Raw genomic sequence first — 25,747 nt, 5'->3', positions numbered from 1 at the left:
TTTTTTTTTTTTGGTGATTTTATGAGCTTCTGAGATGCTCTTCGTAGGAAAAATTGTGAGGAATGTTTCCTCTTGGAAATAGGACCGCAAAATGCAACATGCCAGTTTTTTTCTCTATCCATATAGCAAATAATGCTCCTTATAGACAGTGACTAAGAAGTCATTGTTCATGGTTCTTTATAGTATTGACTAGCATCACATCAACAAAATTTTATGATTTTATTATGTAGAACTGTGGTATTAATTGTATGTTTTTTTCTTTGATGACTTTTCTATGCCATAATTTTTCTATGTATTTTCCTCTGTTTTCTGTAGAATGTAGTATATGGTAAAGGACCTATCTTCCACTTATTAAGCAGGAATGTTTTTTGATTTTGCTGTTTTATAGTTTGGTAATGTTCTTTGAGGCTTTTTGCATATTGTATTTTCTCTTTTATACATGTCTTCACCAGAATTGTTATCATAAGGATTTTTTTTTGGCAGTAAATATTTTGCTATATTCAAGAACCTTTTTTATTCCTTTTGTCTTGCCCATTACTGTAAAATTTAGTTCTCAGATGGCAGTTATGGTATTTTCTAAAGAGGGAATGTAACTTGTCTGGGAAACAAACTGAGGGCTTCAGAGGGGAGGGGGATCTGGGAATGGGACAGGCTGGTCATGGGTATTAAGGAGGGCACACATTGCATGGTGCACTGGGTGTTGTACGCAAGTAATGAATCATGGAACTTTACATTAAAAACTAAGGATGTACTGTATGGTGACTAACATAATATAATAAAAAATATTATAAAATTGGAAACAAAAAAGAGGGAATGTAACATACAAACATTACTTCTAAAGAGGAACTTGTGAAGTTTTACCTTATACTAGACTTTGATTAGAAGAATGTTCGATGGGACTTTAGACTTTAGCATTTTTTAAACTGAAACAGTTGTGATCATATTTCCGTTTATTCCTGTAATATAATCCTCAGCATGTTAGTGTATCTGGACTGTCTTAAGAACTTCAGAGTTCATAGCCATTGTTCTTACGGGATTACTTACAAGGTCTGACACTTACTGTGTTCCCAAGCCTTGAGGATGGGAATAATAATAATAACTATTATTTATTGCATGTTTATTATGTGTCAAGCACTGTTCTGAGCATTTTTCGTACAATAATTCATTTAATCCTCACAATAACCTGTGATCTAGTAAGCATTATTTATTATCCCCATTTTGTACATGAAAAAGATAAAAGCATTGTTAATAAGTTGCCCCGTGATTTCAACTGTAAGCTCTAAGTTTTGCTCTTTTAACCACTAGCAGTTTGACTCTCCTTGAGTCGTACAAAATAAGTTGAATGAAAAATTATTTCTCTTTCTTAATGAGAAAAAATAGACTAGATAAAGTATCATTGTAGAATGATGGACTTTATTAATGAGTACGTTTCTAAACTTTTTTTAACACGAATGGGTAAACTTTGGCATTAGTTGAGAAGAGACTGGTGATACGGAGCCATTTTAAAGACTACTTATACTATCACATCTGTTCCTGTACTTGTTACATTGCACAAATAATTTTTACTTTGGCTCATTGATGTCCCCAATACTATTACTCCTAGTAGAGTTTAATAGTACAAGTTATGTAGAACGTGTTTAAAAGCAGTTTTTACAAATGCTGAACATATATGAGGTACCTTTATAGTTACTAATTCTTCCATATTCTCTTGAAAATAGTGAATCTTACTAAACTTGACATTTTGCTTTGACCTACCAGCGAATGATGTTTTTAGTGCAGTTCTTGGAGTTGTATTATGACTGAAAATTTCACTTCTTTGATTTTACTTTCTATTTTGGTATGTTTGCTGTGCTATAAATGAAAGCTATGATTTAACCGCAAACAGGCCTCTTTGTGGATATAAATATATATTATCACTGACCGCTAGTTAGTGAGATAAGGCAGTTGCCTTTTCATTGGGAATTATACTGAAATATTCAACTTTTTCTTTTTCCTTATGGCTTTTATTTTACAACTTGAAGTTATTTGTGAGATAATTCTTTGAAATTAGTGGTCAGTCTGTGGTCATGAAGGCCCATTTTGGGGGAGTATTTAGCTCTCAGTCTTGGAGATACAAGTGTAAACTTAGCCTTAGTAATAGCATATGTTAGCCAAGTGAGCTGACATTGAATTAAGCAGAGTCTTAAAAATGTAGCTATAATAAACAAGGGCCTCTTTTTCTTCTAATTAATGAGTATACATCTTCCCCTCACATTATTGGTACATGAAGATAGATTACCATAGAAAAGAAAATACTCATTCTTCTTTGCCTTGTTTAGGGTCAGAGTAATGTAAGTAATATATAAAGATTAGCTCTAATTGTCTGAAAAAGAAAGAAGTAGGAAATTGGGTAGATCGTTTTGACTTGTATTTACTACCTGTTATTAAAAGCTGGGCTAGACTAGCTTTTTCCGTGAATGGGGAATGTTCTTAATGTGTGTCTTCATAATTTTAAAACAAACTTTCTTTTTTAACTCTGTTTTTGAGGATTGTTTCCCCTCATTTCTTAGTCCAAATTTATTATCTTCAGCTTCATCATTTGTATGTCAACCTGTGACTTCTCTTCTGATTGCCAGACCCATATATAGAACTATCTACTCTTTACCTCCACTTGAAATTTCTTATAAACATCCCCATTTTTCTTGGAGAATTTCCAAAACTGAAATTCTTCCCAGGCATCTGCTCTTCTTTTTTTTTTTTTTTTACCCATCTAAGTAAATATCAGCTCCATGTACTTACTTTGTCACTTGAGTCACCCATCACCCATTTTTTCTTACCCCAACATTTCATATCTAACATCAAATTGTATATATTTTACCTCTCAATGTATGTTATCAGTACTTTTGTTTCTGAAGTATCACATCTGTAGTCCAAAACACCTGAAGTAGTAATCTCTTATCTGGTCTTTTTTTATGCCACCAATGTTTCCTTCATTTTCTACAGAATAGCCAGAGTAGTCATTCTGAAACATTAGAATGTTTATGCTGATCATCCATAAAACCATCCATTGCCTTCCCGTTGCACTTATGAGTAAACCTGTTATCCTTCATCTGATCCACAAGAGTGTATAATCTGTCCCTTATGTATCATTCCCACATCATATCAGTATTGTATCATTTTGACTTTACTCTGTAATCACAGAACCCTTTCATTCATCCTCACTTCTTTTTTTCCTTTTTCTTTTTAGATTTTGTTTGTTTAGAGAGAGAGAGAGTGAGAGTGGGGAAAGGTGCAGAGGGAGAGGGAGAGAGAGAATCTCAAAGCAGACTCTGTGTTGAGCACAGAGCCCCACGTGGGACCCGATCTCACAATCGTGAGATCGTGACCTGAGCTGAAACCAAGAGTCAGATGCTTAAATGACTGAGCCACCCAGGTACCCTTATTCATCCTGAGTTCTACTCATCTTTCAGATTTACCTTAAATGTCACTTTTACACAAAAGCCTTCTTTACTGTCATCCTCTACCCGCACCAGCCATCTAATGTGAGTCTAAATTAGTTTTTGTTACAGTTTGTCACAGTATATACTACCTGTTCGCACTTATATATTTACTTGCATGATTATTTGTTTCTTACTGTTCTGTGTGCTTCCTGAAGGTACATTATCTATATATATACATACGTAGTACCTGGCAGATTGCCTTATACATAGTAGGTGCTCAGTAAATAGTTACTCGATAAATGAATGCTCATTATAATGTACACATTTCGGTTCTTTTCCTTTTTTCTTGTTAAAAGTGGGAATTCTAGTTTCTGTGGAAACATAAAGGACTAAATTCAGTGAGAAAGGCCAGTGCAGAAATATGTTCTACCTATTACCAGCAAAAGTGACAGGTTATAATAATATCTCAAATCACTGTGATTGGCGGCTTTTTTTTTTTTTTTGAAGATTTTATTTATTTATTTGACAGAGAGAGAGACAGCCAGCGAGAGAGGGAACACAAGCAGGGGGAATGGGAGAGGAAGAAGCAGGCTCCCAGCGGAGGGGCCTGATGCAGGGCTCAATCCCATAACACCAGGATCACGCCCTGAGCCGAAGGCAGGCGCTTAATGACTGAGCCACCCAGGCACCCCGATTGGTGGCTTTTAAATTACTGAGTTCCTCAGTCCAAAAAGTGCTTATTGTGCTTGAAATGAGGTAATAGGCAATTTGAACTATAAAATACAGGTTAGCACACTTCATATTAAAAAATTGCAAGGAGCTATATTGGCTATATTCTTTGAGTTCTCTCTGGTGTTTAAGGGTAACCTAAATTTGACACTATGTTAACAGTATTTTGGCAGGAACATGGCCTTAGAAAACATGTTCAGATTCTAGGCTCCCCAATTTATTAATTGGAAAGTCTTGGGAAAACATCATTGAACCTCTCTGAGTCTTAATTTCTTTCTATAAAATGGATCTAATGAAACCTTAATAAAAAGTGTATTGTGGAGATTAAGATTTTATATTTTGGGCTTTTAATGTAATTTTATAATATAAATATTATTTTACATATAAATGTACTTGTATATTTATATAAACAAAAACTTAATATATATTATGTACATATATATATTGTTTAAGATATTTTCTATAAATATAAATTTATATATATAAGGTATACAAATAATAAACTTAAATATATTTAAAATATTCTTCTAAGTATATATATTTCACATTTATTATATGTTTTTATATATATTATATGTAAATTTATATTTATATAAAATCTATACAAAACATACAATGTTTTATATTAAGACCATTTTATATAATTTTATGTGGGTTAAAATAGTATGTTCATCAGCTATTTGAATTTGGATTAGGTTGTGTTTCAAATAATCTTGGTTTTGTGTAGATTTTAATTTAAATTTAGAAATTCAAACTTTACAGAATTTTTTATACTAATTTCTGATACTGTACCTTTTTTTGAAGTTTTTTTTTCCTTTGTCTTATGAAATGCTGGTTTAGAATACAGATAGGAAATAAATTTCCTTGCAAGAACTATTATTCAAGTGATATTGTTGATGCTGTTTTTGAAAATGAGTTTCCTAGTATTATATTTTCTAAAATATGTTTTACTAAAATCTATTTAAGGATGAAAGAGTTGAAATAGTACTTGTGATATCATAGTTAATAGCATCTGATTAATAGTGTTCTTTTACTTGAACTCAAACTGTTAGAGATAACTATATAAACAAATTGAAACTTCAGGTAATTTACCAGTTCTATATGTTGGTACTATTTTCTTTGTATTTAAGAATGATTAATTAAGTCTTTTTGTTTAAGTCATGGAAACCATTTCAGCTGACTGTATAACATAACTGCAGACCATATATTTGTCTCATGATTTCTTCCATCAAAGCATGAAGAAGTGAATTATTGAAAAGATAAAAATAAATTTGTTTGCTTTCTGTCAGAGTTCATATCCACAGCCAACCTTGATAGAAGACCAGAATGATTTAGACAAGTTTGCTTTGGAGATTCATAACATATGCTTGCTGGACAGAATTGAGTTATCTCTGCTCTGGAGAGTAAGTTATTGTAGCAGGAGCTGACAGAGATGAAGATAACTGAGGGAAATTCAATTACCTTTTAGTGTTTTCTTTCTAATAGGATTCTTAATGTGAAAAAGATCCTTAGATGATGCGCCTCTGTTACTTGTGAGATCTGCCTTGATACCTGTTTCCAGAATACCATGAACTTTTCAGTTCCAGGCCTTCAATAAGTATGAAATAGACAGCTCACTGTTAAAGAGTAGTTTTGATTGAAACATCTTATTTTTACTTAATGTCATTGGTGATCTTTTTAATCACTGACTACTCTCTGTGGTTGTCTTTAACAAAATGTGTATTATTTTGTATGAGATTATTATTTAATATGTTGGGAGCTTTCTCCCCCCTCCCTCTTATTTGACCTTTTTGGAAGTATGTTGTAGCTTCTAATTATCATAGACTAAGTCTTGGCAACCTTGTTTAAATGCTGTTAGAATTTTCAGGCTTCCATTTTCACTTTGCTCTGTCATTCTGCCAACCTTTTTGCTTGAATGGTGTATTTACTTTCTCACCCCCTGCCACTTTCACTGTCTTGCAGCATGGCTTCTCTCCTTTTCATCTCCAGTCCTAGAACAAATAAATTAAAAATGTTCTCTTGCATATCATTAATGATCTAATTATGCTGTCCAGTGGCTGTTTTTCTGTTTTCGTCCCTCTTGATCTCTGTATCATTTGACATTGATGACCAACCTTTACATTTTGAAAATCTTTTTTTTCTGTTTGACTTTCTTACCTCTTGCTTGTCTGATCAGCTTTTTACTTCCTATGGTTCTTCTAGTTTCATTTTTTTCTCCATTTCTTATTCCTATTCCAAAAGTATAGGTCTTTTACAAGAATACCTCTTCATACTTTTAACTTTGTGCTCTTTTAGCAATCTCATGTAATGTTAGTATTCTCTAAAACCTCTATAGAGAAGACATTAAATATTCTTAAAATATTTTTGTAGGTAATTTAAAGTGAAAAAATGATGAGAAGGAGCATAATGAAAAGTCCTTTTCTAACTACCTCCTCATCCTTCTAGGAAACCATTGCTAGTTTCTTGTGAATCTTCTGAATTTCTTCATGTACATATATATAAATAGGAATATGTGTTCTTATCCCCTTTCCTTATATAAATGCTAATGTATCTATAATGTTCTGTATTTTGTTTTTTAACTTAATATTATTTTGGGGAATCTTTTTCATTCCTATCAGCAACATATGTCTGTTTCCTAACAGTGTGTTATCAGATTTTTAGATTTCTGTCATTTTCATAAATTGTCCATAGTGGTTGATAGTTTTAATTTTTATTTCTTCCTGATGTTTTAACTTATGTTTCTGCTTTTTATGAATGAGGTTATTTTATAGCCATATGTCTTTCTGAGAACATACCCTTTGCCTGTTCTTTTGGATTGTTTTTCTTTTCTTACTAATTTGTAGAAGTTCTACATATATTAAGGAATCAACTCTCTCAGTTGCAAATATTTTTACCAATTTGTTGACTTATGAATGATGGATTTTTTTTGTTCTTGTAGAAGTTTTTAAAACAATTTCTGTTGTTGGATTTGTGAATGTTTTCTTTTATGACTTCTAAATTTTTTGATTGGTAGTTGGAAATGATCTACCACGCATAGATTAAAAAGGAATTTCTATATGTTTCGTTAGTGTTTCTACAGTTTTGTTGTTTTACATTTAAATGTTTTATTTATTTGTAATTTATCTTAGGATAAACCATGATATGAATATAACTTATTTTATGTGACAACATAGTTTTCCCTATATCATCTACTACATAGTCTAAATTTTCTTCTCTGGTTTGAGATGCCACGGTTACTGTATATTAAATGCCTGTATATTTTTAGGCCACTTTCTTGATGTTTTATTTTTTCCCTCTTGTTCTGTCTGTGATTTCACGTATTGGTATGAAACTTTTTAAGTTGTTGAGGCTTTATAGTGTGTCTTAATACTTGTAGGGCCATGCTCCTTCTTGCTCTCATTGACTTTAAAAATCTTTTTCAGAATTGCTGTGACTAATCTCTTTTATCTGATGTTAGATTCAAAACATTATTTTCATTTAATTCTCTTGGGCGTTTCAGGTATGCAGTGATGTCTTTTGCAGATATTGATGGTTTTTCCTTCTTATTTCCAACTTTTATTGCTTTTTCTTACATAATTGAATTGCCTTATTCAATTATTATTGATTAATAATAATAATTATTAGTTGCTAGTTTCTGTTTGCTGATATTTTGTGTTTAAGCATCCTACTCTCTATTACTATGAATTAAGCTTTTTTTTTGTTTTTATATTCTACATATAATTGAGAGCAACAGTGTAATGTTAAAAAAATAATAGTGGGCATCTTTTTCTAGTTCCTGATTTTAGTAGAAATGGTTCAGTGTTTTCCCAGTAATTATGATACAGTCTGAGCTCAAGTAGATATAGTATATCATTTTAATGAATTATTAGTTAAGTATTTTTGTTGATTCTTTCCGCCTTTTTAACAAAGAATTTTATTCAGTTTTATCATCCTTAAATGGAGCAGTAGAGTTGATATTATGCCGGAAAATACATAAGGTATGTCAATATTATGCCAGTATGGTGTGCTCTTAAGTTTTTTCCTTTTTGTGCTGCCAGGTTGTGTTTGCTATTGTTTTATTTGTGATTTTTGCATTCTGTTCATAAGGTAAATTGGGTTGTGTTTGTTTTTAACTTTCCAGTCAGTCTTAGATATTTGGCAGATTTTGGTATCAGTATTATACCTGCCTCATAGAAAGAATTAGAAATTTTGTGTGTTTTTATATGCTCAGGTTCAGTGCTTAGTGGAAGTGGAACTGTCTGCTTTTTAAACATTTGGTAGAATTCCCCTTTGGTGTAATTACTATACTGTAGACCTCAACTGACGTTTTACATTTCCAAAAATTCACTGTATGTCTCTATCTAGGTATCTTCCTAATGTTCATTTTGTCTAAAACATACATATATTACTTTCTCTTCTAATTCTTTTATTAGTTTTATTAACAGTGGTACAATATTACAGAAGTTGTAAATGTGTTCTTTATTCTGGATGGTTACAGACCTCGGTGGAAAAAAATCTTGAGTTTCTGATACTGTTGAAGAAGGAACATTTGGGGGAATAAAAACTTGATGTCATACTCTCATTTTTCGGTTTTTAAACTTATGTCAAGTTTTCATTAATGCAGTATATAATATATCACTACATATGAATTCAGTTTTTTCATGTAACCAACAATATTTCAATGTATTGCGTTACTGTTCTACAGCAAGCCATTTTCACAATATAGAATTAGTTCTATATATTAAGTCAATATTGAAATGCTAGTCTATAAAGATGCCTTTCCATTAAGTATTATCACTATGAAAGTAGTTTGCCACTATGATTGGTAAAATAAATCTGCTGCATATAATAATTTTCATGGATTGATGCCATTTTGACATTATGGTAGTCTAAGGCTTATCAATTTATTGGAGGTTATACTCTCACTTTTAGCAGTCATAAATAATATAAATTCATTGATTTTTTTTGTGCTGCTGCTTTAATTTTTGATTAATTGTGTTGTAGTTGTATAAGAGCTATAAGTATTTCTACATATCTATAATCCAGATAACCCCAAATCTATTTTTATTGGTTTGCTTAGATTATTATGAAAATAAAAAAAGAAAAGAGCGTCTTTTAATAGTAGAATTCAAGTACATCCCAAAAAGTTAAACAGAGAAACCCTGATTTACAAAAAAATTTCATTTAGATTAGTAGCTCTTTCTCTTTTTTTAAACGCAAAAAAATTTACACTGGAAAATACATGTGTCGATAAAGGGTGGCGGGCAAAGAACAGAAGAGACAATGTAATGAAAACAGTAGTGTAAATTTAAAAAAAGAACATTTTTCAGTATCTTTCCCCTTACCATGCCTCCTAAGATAATGACATATCTTTTTAGACTTTCTACTGTAAATGTACACTTTATATGTATTTTTTGTATATATATTTCACATATCATATATATTTAACCAGAAATGGAATTATAATATGTAAGGTGTTATTTTATGTCAATACTTCTTATCTTTTTATTTGGCTATGGACTTTTTTGAGAATCTGACCTTAAGAAACTCAAACAAATATAACCATAAAATTTTACATGTAATTTGGGGAGGTTTACAGATTCTGGCTTGAGAATGTCTTGATAAGAGTCCATGTGATTTGCATACATCACTTATCTTATAGCAGTCATGTAATGGGAATAGAGGCTACCCTCTCACTGCTGTTTCTCTTTGATATAGATATCACATTTTAAAATTCTGGATTATGTTATCTTCTCAGATACCTTGTGATAATTATATCCATTAAAAATGTTTTGAAATTATTTGTGTCTACTGAGGGAAACAAACATTAGGCATTGACCCTTTTATAATAGGCTCTGTTTCTTATTTTAGTTTCAATACCTAGTATAGGCTTGGAACATGGGAAGCATTCAATAGAGAATTGCTAAATGAATGAAAGTGTCAGCTGCTACATGACAGAATATAAGATTCATGAAGATTTTCATATTCATCTAGCAAAATTTGGGGATTCAGTCTTTTCCTGTGAGATCCTAGATTATTTTAGATTAATAAAATGTTCTGTTCTTATTTTAGTAGAAGAATAACGAAAAGTAGTTATTGTGTTCTTTTGTATTGCTTATTAGATTTCCACTGTTTTTTTCCTTCGGTTTTATTGAGGTATGGTTGTCAAATAAATATTGTATGCATTTAAGGTGCATAAGAGTGATGTTTTTATATATGTATACACTGTGAAATGATTACTAAAGTCAAGTAAATTAACATATACATCACCTCACATAGTTACCATTTTGTGTGTGTGTGGTGAGAACACTTAAGATTTCAAGTTTGCAAACTACATTCTTGTTAGTGATAGTCACCATGCTGTACATTGAATATCAAGAACTTACTCATTTCATAACTTAAACTTTATATTCTTTCATTAATGTCTTTCCTTTTCCCCCACCCCCCTAGCCTTTGGTTACCACCATTCTACTCCCTTATTGTGGGCTCTACTTTTGTTTTTAGATTCCACATATACATGAACTCATGCAGTATTTGTCATTGTGTGTCTGGTTTATTTCAGTTAGGATAATGTCCTTCAGGTTCGTCCTTGTTGTCGTAAATGACAGGATTTACTTTTTTTTAAGGCTGAATAATATTCAATTGTATGTATATGTGTGTGTATGTTTATATATGTGTATATGTATATATGTGTGTGTGTGTGTACACACACACAATTTTGTTTATCCATCTGCCAATGGATACTGAGAATGTTTCTAATATCTTGGCTATTGTAAATAATGCTGCAATGAAATGAGGGTGCAGATATATTTTAGAGATAGTAATTTATTTCTTTTGGATATAAAGAAGTAGGATAACTGGATCATAAGGTAGTTCTATTTTTAATTTTTTGAGGACTCTCCATACTGTTTTCCATGGTGGCGAATCAGTTTACATTTCACTAACAGTGCACAAGGGTTCCCTTTTCTTCACATCCTCCCCAACACTTGATATCTATTGTCTTCTTGATGATAACCATTCTAAAAGGTATGAAGTGACATCTCATTGTAGTTTTGATCTGCATTTTCCTGTTGATTAGTGATGGTGAGTGAGCATCTAATCATGCACATGTTGGCCACTTATATATGTTCTTTGGAAGACTGATTATGTATTTAGATTCTTTGCTCATTTGTAAAAATCAGGTTATTTTTCTGCTATTGAGTTATATGAGTTCCCTATATATTTTGGATATTAACACCCCTTATTGGGTATTTGGTTTGCAAATATTTTCTCCCATTCTGTAGGTTGCCTTTTCATTTTGTTTATTGTTTGCTTTGTAGAAAGTTTTTAGGTGATATGGTCCCACTTGTTTGTTTTTGCTTGTGTTGCCTGTGCTTTTGGTGTTAAATGTGAAAAACTATTGCCAGGATCAGTGTCAAAGAGCTTCTCCCCTGTTTTCTTCAAGGAGTTTTTATGCTTTCAGGTCTAATGTTTAGATAATTCATTTTGAGTTCTTATGTATGGTGTCAGATAAGGGTACAATTTCATTGTTTTGCATGTGGATGTTCAGTTTGCCAATGTTTTTGTTACTAGCATTTAATGATGTATAATGTCATAGAATTTAAATCTCTGTGGTAATTATTTTCTGAACTTACGGTATGGTGGTTGTTATATATGTACTACAATACTTAAGTTTTCCAAGGGTTAAGACTTGCTTTTTGATTTGATAAATAAAAAACCCTCTAAATATCCTACGATCAACTTTTTCTTTTGCTGAAGAGGTTTTTAGTTTTTAGCTTTTATTTTATGAGACCTAGGGTATTAATTTAAAATATTTAATTACATGTAAATTGTAAAACTATTACTATAATCTGCAGTGTATGATAGAAAACACAGATTTGGGATTTGTCAGAACTAGGATTCAGTTCTGGTTCAGCCACTAATTAACTATGTAGCATATTGGACCAAATATTTAAATTCTTTGTAATATGGGGGTCCTTAAAGGTCATTAAGTATAACTCCAAATCTGGGGCTTATAATTTTTTTGGTCCAGCCCTAAAGATGGGTAATAAATAACAGTATTAGTTATTAGAGTTTCACCTATGTAATAATCTTGAAATTTTCCTTCATTCACTTAATTACAAATAAATTTACAGTTGATCCTTGAACAACATGGGTTTGGACTATGTGGGTCCACTTAAACCCACCTTTGGTTTTTAGGGGTTGAGTTGTTTGAGTTCTTTATGTTTTAGATATTAACCCTTTATTGGACATATCATTTGCAAATATATTCTCTCGTTGAGTAGGTTGCCTTTTTGTTTTTTGATACTTTCCTTCTCAGTGCAAAGGCTTCTTATTTTGGTATAGTCCCAATTATTTATTTTTGCTTTTGTTGATCTTGCCTGAGGAGACAGATCCAAAAAATAGTAAGACTCATGTCCAAGAGTTTACTGCATATGTTTTATTTTACGAGTTTTATGGTTTCAGGTCTCATGTGTAGGACTTTAATGTGTCTTGAGTTTTTCTTTATGGTGTAAGAAAGTGATCCAGTTTCATTCTTTTGCATGTAGTTGTGCAGTTTTCCTAAAACCCAACTATTGAAGAAACTGTTTTTTCCATTGTATATTCTTGCCTCCATCATAGATGAATTGACCATATATAAACATGGGTTCATTTCTGGTCTCTCTGTTTTATTTCATTGATTTGTGTTTCTGTATTTGTGTCATTGCCATAGTATTTTGATTGGTATAGCTTTGCAGAATAGTTTGAAATCTGGGATTGTGATATATCCAGCTGTTCTCCTCTTTTTCTCAACATTTCTCGGGTTATTCAGGGTCTTTTTTTACTTGTATACAAATCTAAGTCTGTCTGTTCTAGTTCTGTGAAAAATGCTACTAGTATTTTGATAAGGATGCATTGAATCCGTAAATTGCTTTGGATAGTATGTGCATTTTAACCATATTAATACTTCCAATCCATGAGCATGGTATATCTTTCCATTTATTTGTGTCACTTTTCATTTACTTTTTAAGAAGATTTTTGAAACTAAACCTTAAATACATGTTCTTTCTGTTTATTTTGTTCTTTTATACTCACTTGATATATTTGTTTCCATGTGCATGTAAAATAGGTAGAGTACAAAATAAGTCTGGGCTGTTTAATAATTGGTTGAATTACAACCTTTTTTTAACACTTTTGTCTAGTTTTTTATCTTGTATTCCCATTATTTAATTGAATTCTCCATTTGTCTTTCATTTAGTAGTTGAAATACTGTGATACTGTTTTTTCTATTTATTTATTTATGAGTGAGAGAGAGAGCACAAGCAGGGGTGGAGGGGCATAGAGAGAGGGAGAAAGAGAATCTTAAGCACATTCTATGCTCAGTGCAGAGCTCAACATGAGGCTCGATCTCGTGACCCTAAGGTCATGACCTCAGCTGAAATCAAGAGTCGGACACTTAACCGACTGAGCTACCCAGGAGCCCCTGTTTTTCCTAACTTTTAAAGTAAACCTGTAATTATGAGGCAATGCAAAGTATTTTTTAATTCAAACTCCTATTTATGCTTTCCTATTTGTCATCTTTCTTCTTTTAACTTTATCCTTTTTTTTTTTTTTTGCTTTTATTTGGCCCTCTCATCTTAAAGTGTGAGATTGATGGTCAAAGTTAAAGATAACTTTTTTGAATGTAGGAATGATATTCTTTCCTGTCATGATTCTGCATTAGTAGTGATTAATGCACCCCATTGTCTAGCCACATTTCTTTCTTGATGTATCCTTTGCATGATTAGTTTTGTCATTTTGTTAAGGGATGTCTGATTAATATATCTTGAGGTATCATAGCTTAATAGCGAAGCATTAGAATGATATTTCTCATCTCAGATATGGTTTTTATATGCATTATGGTTTTGGGCATCTTTCTAAAGCTCTTTATATATATTTCTTCAGTAAGTCAGGCATAGGGAAATGGTGATCTTGATAACTATATTTTTTAATTGTAGCTTTTGTATTATTTTCTTTGCTTGAGATAAAAATTTTGATGAATAATCGTGGAAGTGATAAAATACAAGCATAATTAACTAAGGAGGATTATAATCCTTGTAAATGTCCAAATCACTATATTGTAGCAACTAGCCGATGAGACCATGTGATTATTATGGTTCATTAATGTAGCTCTGACTTTCAGTGAGATGACCTAGTGCCTTAATCTTGGCTCTGTCATTTACTAGCTATGTGAACTAAGGCACAATTGCTTCATCGTAAAATCAGAATAGTAATGGGCCTACCAATAGTAATTTTGTGATGAGTAGATGGGATTTGATAAATGTAAAGTGCGTATTACTGTAAGTTCATATTAAGTGTTCAACAGCATAGCTAGTGTTGTCAGTATCAAAGGCAGAGCATTTTTCTCTTCTAAGTAATCTCTGGGAATATCCAAGGAATGCTTACGTGTCCCACAGTTCATCTGGAACTCTCACCTCTGCCATAAGGCTTTTATCCAGGCTACTGCTCTAGTTAGAGTCCTGAAGGTTACCTCTTATTATCATACAAGTGGCTCTTCTAGGAATTAGCTGCTGTTTCCTTATCCTTTTGCTCAATGTATGCACATAGACTTTTCCTTTTCTCATTTATAGGCTTAACAGTGACAGGAGGATATCAGTGCAGAAAAGGAAAATAAAACTCATTAATAGATACCATATCTCCTAGAATTCACAAGCCATACTCCTGCCTAGGATGTTTTCTCTTGACCCTTTCTTGATCTGTCTCTCTAGCCTTGTCCCTTTGCCATCTTGCAAGGGGCTGATTCAACTCTTCCACAGAGAGTTATTTATTGGGGTGCCTGGGTGGCTCAGTTGGTTGAGCATCAGACTCTTGGTTTTGGCTCAGGTCATGATTTCTCTGGCCATAAGATCTAGCCCCATGTTGGGTTCTACGCTAGGTGGGCAGTGTGCCTGAGATTCTCTCTCCTCCCTCTGCCTTTCTCTGCCCTCGCTTGCCCACTTTATCTCTCTCAAATAAATAAATCTTTTAAAAAATAAATATAAAAGTATTTATTTGAGCTTGTTCTCTGTTTTCATTGCCTCTTTATTTTGCTGTATTTTATATTTTCTATTGTAAGTCCTTCCGTCTTGGTGAACAGATACTGAGCCTTTCATTTCTCTGTAAAACTCCCTCAGATAAATAGTTCTTTCTTGTTCCTCCCAAATATACTGTTTATATACCTCTCTTAGCAGTTTCTCATATTGTAATTATTTTTAATCCCTTGTTTCTCAGCTACAATGAGATGCTGAAAGAAGGGGGCTCTTTGCTGTGTAATTTGTTCACTTCATGACTAAGCCTATAATAAATGTTAGGTGTTACTTACTGTATGCCTGGCAAGTTGTAATTGTTTCATGTCTATTCTTATTTGATCCTTCCCCAAAACATATCATGTTATATCCTTTTTTATGAGGAGACTGAGGCACAGGGGTTTAAATAATAACTTGCCTAAGCATGAATGTGTCAGAGCCAGCATTTAAATTCAAGTTGTCTGTCTCTAGAATCTATGTTCTAAAACACGGTGTTAATTATGTTTTTTACAAGAATGAATCTTTTTTTTGTCTTTTTGTTTTTTTTCATGTTTGTTCTTAAAATACTTTAACGTGAAATTTAAATGTAAGGCTTACCTATTTGTAGTAGTGTATTTAATCATATTAGCCTAATACAAGCAAGAGACCCTGGTTTTGTATGCTTAAAAAAATCTGATTAGGTAATTACGTTGAGTTAAAAGATGATAGAATTTGCTTAACGTCATCTGGCTCTTGTGCAGATTAGCAAAAAGATGTTGAAACTTAATTTTTCTCCATGTGTGTATGTATTTGTGTATAATTATATAATTTTTTGCAATGATATATTTCTGTCTATTATGATTTTTTAAAAACATAATTACTTGAGTTTAACCCTATCTATTTAAATTCCATGTTAATTTTATTAATCACAGGTAATAACCACACTTTATTTACTTACTGGTATATGAAATATGCAGGCATTACATGAAATTAGTTTATCTATTTGGAAGGTGTTATTTACCCAATAATTTTGTGATTTTTTTTATTGTGAATAACTCTAATGAAGTAATGAAATAAAATAATTGAATGCAAATAATACTATGTGTGGGTTTGACACTCAAGTGGAAACTGTAGCCCTCTTAGTGTTGACTTGCTTTTACAAATGTCATGTGAAAGCATTTTTAAACAAGTTTTTTATTATCAGAAGTCTAAAGTAAAAAATTAAAACGTGTATTAATCTCCAAATTATTTTAAAATATTGTTTGAAGACTGCAGTTTGTAGAGATAAGAACCCAACACATTTTATTCAGTCCATTAAAACAATAAGAAATCGTGGAGATTCTTTGATAAGTGTTCTGCCTGTTTTAACCTTGAATGCTATTATGGGTGGGGGGATGATGCTATATCTGTTTCATTGGCTTAGGCTTTTTCATGCTGAGAGAAATCAATACTTTGAGGCGTTGGATGACAGAGGAATCACTTCAGAACTAAAGGTGGCTGTCACACATTGTCATTGGTTGACTTTTGTTTGCTGTTGAGGTTTTTAAGCTTTCATTTTTCTAAGTCTTTTTCAGGATGATATATATATATATATTTTTTTAACTATTAGACTTTAAATCTGAGTTAAGGGATCAAGTACAAAGACCTCCAAAAGTCAAATATTGAAAAGCTTCTTTACTTGTCCCTTAGGTGATTTTCCTTTTACATGGTTTCCAATGAGCTAAATAATTGATAGTGTAAGAAATTTTGAGGCAAATTGGGAATTAAGGTAATACACTTAAAGGTGTTTACCAGAATGTATGTTTAGTTAACTAAAAATATTATACCCTATGTGTAGCCATGAGAAAGAAGAAGAGAGAACTGGATCTCCTGACATGGAATGATTTATAGTTTGATTCCATTTATATAGAGCTATATCTTATTAATAGTGATTACCCCTGTAGAAAAAACTAGCCAGCCAGGGAGGAGGTAGAAGGGAGAACTTTCTTTTTATTTCATATGTCATTACTTTTTTATTTTTAGAAACAAGTATATGTTTCTTTAAAAAAAAGTTTAAAATACAAAACTTATAAAACCAATACACTTCAATTGCTTGAGGCTTATATAATATTTTTAAGATTTTAGCCTTGAACTTTTTAACTGGGATTTATTTGTATTTCACAATAATATGCAGACTTAATGAAAATTTGCTTTATAATCTGTTTCTCATAGAACATACTGAAACTTAACTCTAGAAACAGTGTGCATTTAACGTTATTAGTTTACTTCCTTGATACTGAAAGTGCTTCTGAGAAGCCTTTTATGTGTGTCTATCCAGTCATAACCCCTTTTTGCCCCATTAAGCTAAATATTGTTCTGATTTTATGGAATGACTTATTTGCTTTTGTTTTTCCATTCAATACTTAAGTATGTTTCTTTTAGTATTATAATTTCTTTAGCCAGTTTTTGAACTTTGTATAAATGGTATCATTAAGTATGTGTTTTGATCTGGCATTATTATATCAACATTATTTTTGTGAAATTTGTTCAATTTGTTACATTTTCCTATTTCATCTTCAGTGCTGTCTGCCATACTATTACATGAATAGATGATAGTTTTTCATAATCTTTCTACTGTTGATAGGTAATTAGGTTGTTTCTAGTTTTTAACTATTATGAATAGTGTGGTTTTGACAATTTACAAGGCTTTTCATGTACATGCTTATGCATTTCTGTAGGGTAGACTTACTTGACTGTAAAGTTATTTATCTTTTCAATTTTAATAGATAGTGCCATAGTGTCTTGCAAAGGTGTGTATCACTCCCAATATCAGAGCATAACTGTTCCCATACTCCAAGTTGTCATAAAAAAAATTGATCAGTGCTTTTTATTTTAGTATTCTACTAGTTGTGTAGTGGTAACCTCATTGTATTCTTATTTGGATTTTATTTGCAAATGAAGCTGTATATCTTTTCTCCTGCTTGTTATATGTATTTTTTTTAAGTTTTTTTTTTTTTTTTGCAGTACCTGTTTGTCTCTTACCCAGTTTCTTATTGATAATCTGTTTTTTCTTTATTGATTTATGGAGGATATTTACATATTTGGTATATGAGCAGATTTTTTTGATATGAACATTTTAACTACTTTCTTCCTTGTCAGTACCTTGCCTATTCGCTTTTTATAAACGTCTTAAATAAACTTTATTATAGTATATGAATAATAAAACACATCCCTTTTAGATACATAGTTCAATGAATTTTGACAGGTATATACACTTCTGTAACTGTCATAGTCAAGTTACAGAAAATTTCTGTCATCTTGGAGAATTCCCTTGTAATTCATTGTGGTCAGTTCGTCTTCACATATATATGTGCAACCCCTGACAACTACTCATCTGGTTTTTGTTATCGTAGATGGTTTTGCATACTGTACAACTTCATATAAGTGGAGTTATATAGTAGGTACTCTAATGTCTGGATTCCTTTGGTCACCATACAGTTTTTGATTTTCATCCACATTGTGTGTATCACTCATTTGTTTCTTTTTATTACTGAGTACTATTACTTTATCCATTCATGTACAGGTGGATATTGGGTCATTTCCAGTGTTTGACTCTTAAAGCACTATGGGAACTTTTAGCAGTATAGTTTGTGAAAATATGTTCTTCATTTTGAGGAAATACATAGGAGTAGAATTGCTAGGTGCTGTTGTAAGTATTATTTTTAAACTTACAAGAAACTGCCAAACTATTTTCTAAAGTAGTTGTAGATTTTACAGTCTAACCAGCTGGGTAGTAATGAGAGTTCTATTTGCTCCACATTCTTGCCAATATTTGATATTGTTTGTCTTTTACATTTTAGCCCTTCTACAGGGTATATAGTGATAGTTTATTGTGGTCTTTATATGAATTTCCCTGTTGATTAAGCATCTCCTCATGTACTTTTTAGTCATTTGTATGTCTTCTGTGAAGTGTCTGTTCAGATCCTTTGCCCATTATTTTAAATTGGTTTGTTTGCTTTATTAAATCATAAGAGTTCATACGTCTTGTAGGAAAATTGTTAGTTAAGATATATGTATGGTGAATATTTTGTCCCAATTTGTGGCTTATCTTTTCATTTTCTTTTTTTTTTTTATAATGATTTTTTATTATATTATGTTAGTCACCATACAGTACATCCCCAGTTTTCGATGTAAGGCTCGATGATTCATTAATCTTTTCATTTTCTAAGTGGTATCTTTTAAAGAGAAGATTTTATAAACTGTAGTATAATTTAATATATCAGTTTCTTTATGGTTGTGAATTTCTTTATGGTTCCTTTTATGTCTAAGAATTTCAGTGTAAGAATTTTCTCCCTACCCCCAGGGTCATAAGATTTTCTGCTGTGTTTTCTTCTAGAAGTATTACAGTTTTTATATCTAGATCTTTGGTTCATTTTGAATTAAATATTTTGTTTATGGTATGAAGGTTTTCTTTTTTTTTTCACCTGTGAGTGGCCAGATGTTTTAGTACCAGTTGTCGAAAAGAAAACTGATGTAATTTGTGTAACTCACAACCCTGAGATCAAGACCTGAGTTGAGAACAAGAGTCAGATGCTTAACTGGCTGAGCCACGCAGGCACCCCAAGGCTGCTAAGTTTTTAATTAAGATTATGTTGACTCTATAAAATCAATTTGAAGAGTAGGTATTTTGACAATATGGAGTTTTAAAATCTGTAAACATTGTCTGTTTCTCCACTTATTTAGTTTTCTTTAATATCTGTTGGCAGTGTTTTATAAAAGCTTCATTGTATAGCTTTGTATATTTTTTAATTTATTTTATATTTTAATGCTATTGTAAATAGTATTTTCTAGTTGTTTATTGTCAGTATATAAACATACAATTAATTTTTAATATATTGACCTTGTATCCAAGAAACTTGTCAACTTACAAGTTTTAGTAGTTTTTCCAGAACCTTTGGGAGTATTATATACATGAACATATCTACAAATAAATACTGTGTTATTCCTTCTTTTCCAAACTGTCTTTTTATTTCTTCTTTTTATCTCTTTTTTGAACTGGTTAGGATCCTGTTACAATATTGAATGGAAATCATGAGAGGACATACTTGTTTTATCCCCAATTATAATTGAATGATTTTCATAGATGTGCTTCCTGAGGTTTAAAAAGTCTCTATTACTAGTTTGTGGAGTGTCTTTTTTTTTGTAAATAATGAAATGCTTCTGAGTGTTGTAAAATGCTTTAAAAAAAAAAAAACTATTGAGGTTATAGGTTTTTCTCCTTTTTTAGTTATATGATGACTTATATTGATTGATATTCAAATATTAAATCAGCCTTGCATACCATGGATAAACTCTTCTTCATCATGATACATACTTTATTTTGTGTATAGCTGAATGCTAATGTTTTTTATGGATTTTGTGTTTATTTACACAAATTATATTAGTTTTTAGTTTTCTATTCCTGTAATGTACATTGCATTATATTCCTTAGCTTCTATCATGTGAAAAGAGTTTAAGGTTTGTATTATTTTTTCCTTAAATATTTAATATTCTATAATATAACATGTAAAGCTGTACGTTTTTAAATTTGTCTCATCCAATTGCCACAAATTTTTCTAATTTTCCTTGTGATTTTATCTTTGATCCATAAGTTATTTGGAGTTGAACTGCTTAATTTTCAATTATTTTGAAACTTTTTAGATATTGTTTTCACTCTATATATTCTGCTAAAGAATCAAGAGGACGTCTTGTATTTCTATCTTTCTCAATAACTTCCTCTTCTCTAGGAGTTTGTCTTTCAAATTTCTATCTTACCATCTTAATAGACATCTTTAAATTTGTTTCACATACGAAGGCTATAGGAGAAATAGATTTCCTAAGCCTTGAAAGTGTCTCAGGAATAGATATTTGGGGAATAGCATAAAATCTGAGGGTGTCTGGCATATAGGATGCATAGGCAGGCATATTGAAAGATAATATACCACATTGCTTAATTATAGAAGGGCACAGGTCTTAGCTAGTAAAATTTGGTACCAATTGTTCATTATTTTAGATAATCACATACTTTTTAAAGTGTAGGGTATACAAATGTATCTGTACAATGCCAAAATAAATTCTTCTTGAAGTAATTCTGGCACTGTTTGTAAGAGGGCAATTATAAGATTATTTCAAGAACTGAATTGTGAACTAATAATAATCTATTTTAGGGCAATGGTAAGAGTGATAAGTGGTAAGACGTAAATGAGTTTTGCTGAAATGGAATGGTGAGATATGAAGAGAGGGAAACTTGAGAAGTCACAAATGACAGAAGTATAATAGCATGTTTGGGATAAAGATGGTAATTACAGTTTTGTACATTTTGAATTTTAGGTGCTTATTGGATAATTGGAGGTTATCCTACGGATAGAAATATGGGCTCATGGTTCAGGGTAACAGGTGGGGCAGATATGAAAAATTTGAAAGGTATCTAAATTGATAATAGGAGATGATGTGGGAGTGAATGATATTGCCAAGGGACATTTGGCAGAGCCTTAAGGAAATGCCAGCATTTCATAATGAGGAATAATAAAAGGAAAAAGTTTGACCATCAAGAAGGGAGCGGTGACAGGAGATTACCAGAGGAATCTGCTTCATTTTAAGTTCACTCTTCTGAGCTTTCATGCAAAGGACAAATAATAAAGTACGTAGAGATACAGCATCTGGAAGGAAAGACCAAATATGATATTGTTTTTATGTCTTCATTTACATTTAAAGAGCTGAAATAGTCACTTGAATTATAAATGGCCAGTATAAATTGTTTCTCTCTTCAGTTATCACTTTATCTGCAAGTAAGTGAATTTCTTTTAAGATGCAGGTTTGTCTTATATTTATTAGTTCTATGGTAAAAAATCTTAAATTTCTTTAGCAATAATCAAAGATATTTGAGTTGTTAGTTCCCAAGATGTCTGCTTCTTTTCTTTTTAGATTCAGATATTTTTGTTAAAATTCAAATATTTTTGTGGTCATTGTTGTGATGTCACCTAGTTTATGTGTTGCTTAAAATAGGAAAACAGAAAAGGTGATGTAAAGTAAAACTGAGTGAAAATATTAGACCTGGCCCTTGATTTTATTGATAGGTGAGTAGGGTTTCTTGGGGTATCTCTACTCAACCTTCAACCACAAACACATACACATATTGCAAATATATACTCCACCAACAAGTAACATGCATTTGATCTTGAAGCAAATATTCTTCATCTCTTGTTCACTCTGAATGATATGTCATACACAGAATATATTATTGGTTTTTAATAAGAACATGTTCAAATTGCATTTTAAAGATATTTTTAAAAATAGATACAAGTTCATTATATCTTTACAAAACATTCTTGTTTGGTTTCCTTTTATCATGTTTTAAGGTCAGAATGTGACTCTAATGTTCCACAATGAGACAGAGATTGATAATCGGGAAAGAATAGCCCTTTAATGTGATTTATATCTATAGATTTTATGTCAGATATGAAAAGTTGCTGTTTAAATTGTAAAGGAGGATCCATTAAAGAACACTTTAAGCCATTTTACTATTTAGCTTACTTTGGACTCTTCTGTTTAGAATTATGCCTTTTCGAGCAAAGTTTAATGACTTACCAAATGTTTACAAAGTAATTTTGATACAGTTAAATTTGTGTAATATTAATAAAAGAAAAAATGGGCTATTCAGTAACTTTTTTTGCTATTTTTAGTACTGTTTAATATAAATGTATATATGGTGTTGGTGCAGTATAGAAGTCAGTAATTTTCTAGTTTTCATCAATAATTTTAATTTCCTCTTATCAGGTGAGGTTAGACAAAGCAGATTATGGATATGGTAGAGAATGTTGAAGGTATAAAAATTCTTCCTGCGTGCCTTTCCCTGAGCCAGTTTGTCAGTGTGGGTGTGATTATGACCCTTCTTGGTTTAGGACATTCTTCCTCTAAGTCACTTTGTGTGGACTGCTTTGTAGCCCCCTTCTTGCTACTTGTAATGTGGACCCCTGCACCTTCACATGATTGGCTTCTTCCAGTTATTTAGGTCTGCTTAAAAACCACTTTTGAGTGTGGGTCTTATGAATGACTTCAAAGAAATAAATTCTTGCGGAATTATTATACCGAGGTAGCAAATCACTAAATCTCAGTCAGTTCAGTTAATGAGGGATATAAAAATAATTTTAAAGTTTTGGTTCATTCAATTCCAGTTAGAGATTATTTCATGGTGTGTTGTAAGGTTTTCCCCCCATATTTTTGTAGTATTAATAGATGTTTCTTTTTTCCTATCCAAGTCACTGTGTGCCCAGTATTCAGCAGACAAACGAGAAGATGAGAAGATGTGTGATCATTTGATAAGAGCAGCTAAATATCGAGACCATGTGACAGCAACTCAACTAATCCAGAAAATTATCAACATTCTCACAGACAAGCATGGAGCCTGGGGAAATTCTACAGTGAGGTAAAGGGAAACCTTTAGGATTTGGCCACTGATTTTCTACAGAAGGCTTAGGTTTAGATAAAGAACTCTGGATATGATCAAGGCCATATCCTTGAGCAGAGTAATTTAATTTTGTATTTTATCATCTACTATGAATGGGGGGTAGAAGAAAAGGGTAGGAGAAAATCAATATGGGTACAGTTAGGGATCTTTATAGATATTTTAGTTCCCTCAACTACTCAACTATTTCTAAAGGAATATTTGTTCATATACTTATTTTTTTTGAAGTTAACTTTTAAGGGAAATAGTTAATGTAAGCTATTTTATTTGCTACACTTACATCTGAATTTGCACAAATACAGTATTTTAAGAAACCATTCTCTATTTTACACTTTTGAGTTTTCAACACATAAATTTGAAAACATTACTATGTGTTCTTTTGAACTGCCTTGCAAATTGCAAGACTGATAATAAAAGTGGTTAAATGCCTTCTTTAAAATTTTATTCACTTTATCTTCCTCCTTTTTAGATTCTCAAAGTGAACATGCTTTTTTAAATTTTAATTTCTAGAAATAAATTACCTTCTAAAGGAACTTAGACAAATTACAAAATTTAGTTTTCTTGGAATATTTTATGCTACAAATCTTTGAAACATGTTTGGGGACGCCTGGCAGGCTCAGTCAGTTGAGCACCCCTCTCTTGATTTCAGCTCAGGTCACAATCTCAGGGTCATGAGATTGGACCATGCGTCAATCTCCCTGCTCAGTGGGATGTCTGCTTGAGAGTCTCTCTCTCCCCCTCTACCTCTGCCCCTCCCCACATGACTGTCTGTCTCTCAAAAAAATAAATCTTAAAAAAAAATGTTTGACTCATTTAAGTAGTGTTAATGAAGATGTTCTATATTTTTCCATTAGATATATTTAATTCCTCATTTCTACATAACTTTTTCTAGACGACAACAAAAAATGAAAATAGTAGATTGTATATTATGTACAGGTGGAACTGGTTTCCACTTGTGTTTTATGTAGCTTATGTGTCTAACACACATCTAAGTCTAGTTTTAGAAATTTTCCAGTGAATAGAACATACTTTTAATTTTTTAAAGTCGAACTTTGAGTAGAAATCTGCTGTTAATGGGATATTTTTGTTTTGAGTGCAACTATTCACTAAATATAAAGTAGATATATCTTATGCTTATGAAGAATACTTAAAATGAATTACATTTCTGGACATAGCATTTTTAGTGTTTAGATGAAGGAATGCAGGTTGGGACTTGAGGGCAAAAGGACTGAATAAAGGCAGGAATAGCATTTGTTTAATTCTATTCCAGTTGATCTCCACTGCAAGAGTGTCATGGAAATGATATGAATTACTGGCTCAGAGCTTTGGGTGCCTTATCTTGCAACGTGTAAAAGCCTATGGGTGTGTGTTTGGGGCCGGGCACAGACGTTGCGGGGACGGGGAGGAGGAGGGTTGCTTTTGAGGGTTTTACAGTTTCAAGATACCTTAATGTTACAGATTTGATGTAGTCATTTTATAATCAGGCACTGAATAAATTAGGATATGACTTTGACATACAGTGCTTGTCACATATTGGGAACTCCAATATGTGTTGAATTTTTTTTAAGTATTTTTTCTTCTTGAACGGAGTTTTATGATTTTAAAATTGAAAACCCTTAGGTAACTTATGCCAAATGTTGTATTTGTGCCAAGTCTGTCATTTTATGGGATCAAAATTTTTTCTAATGATATCTTTACTCTTGTAGAGCATAGTATACTTGTGCTATCAACATGAAAACATGGTTTTTCTGCAGTGATTTTGGTGTAATAAAGTATCTTGGAGAACTAAATGGACTGTGAAATGTATTTATGTAAAAATAATTAGTGTTTCTGTAATAGAGTTGTTCAAAGGCATCAACTCTATTATTTTATATAGCAAAAACAATTGAAGTGAATTTTGAAATTTAAGTATTTCACAAAACCCACTTAAGAAAACATTTTTACTTTTTACCTCTCAAATGGAAGCAGCTGTCCAACTTTTAGCTTTTTAATGTGTACATTTTTAATTAAGAGCAACAACAAAAGATGTCTCATCAAAAGGAAAATTAATATTAGTGAATTGATATTTTTCTCGCTGTGAATCTCATAACTTAGATTTTATTCAAAAGAATATT

General features: G+C 31.7%; 1 protein-coding gene across 1 annotated transcript in view; it reads left to right on the top strand.

Moving 5' to 3' along the window:
- Positions 1–25,747, top strand: part of LRBA (LPS responsive beige-like anchor protein) — a 762,114-nt gene that overhangs the window by 366,754 nt on the left and 369,613 nt on the right. Inside the window, exon 37 of the mRNA XM_040626351.1 lies at positions 23,428–23,594. Within this exon, the coding sequence (XP_040482285.1) occupies positions 23,428–23,594 (167 nt within the window). The remainder of the gene's footprint in view (positions 1–23,427; positions 23,595–25,747) is intronic.

The sequence above is a fragment of the Ursus maritimus genome, unplaced genomic scaffold (assembly GCF_017311325.1).
Source record: "Ursus maritimus isolate PB19 unplaced genomic scaffold, ASM1731132v1 scaffold_11, whole genome shotgun sequence".
Lineage (NCBI taxonomy): Eukaryota > Metazoa > Chordata > Mammalia > Carnivora > Ursidae > Ursus > Ursus maritimus.
The sequence above is the reverse complement of the archived record's forward strand: the minus strand, read 5'-3'. Positions and strand labels throughout refer to the sequence as shown.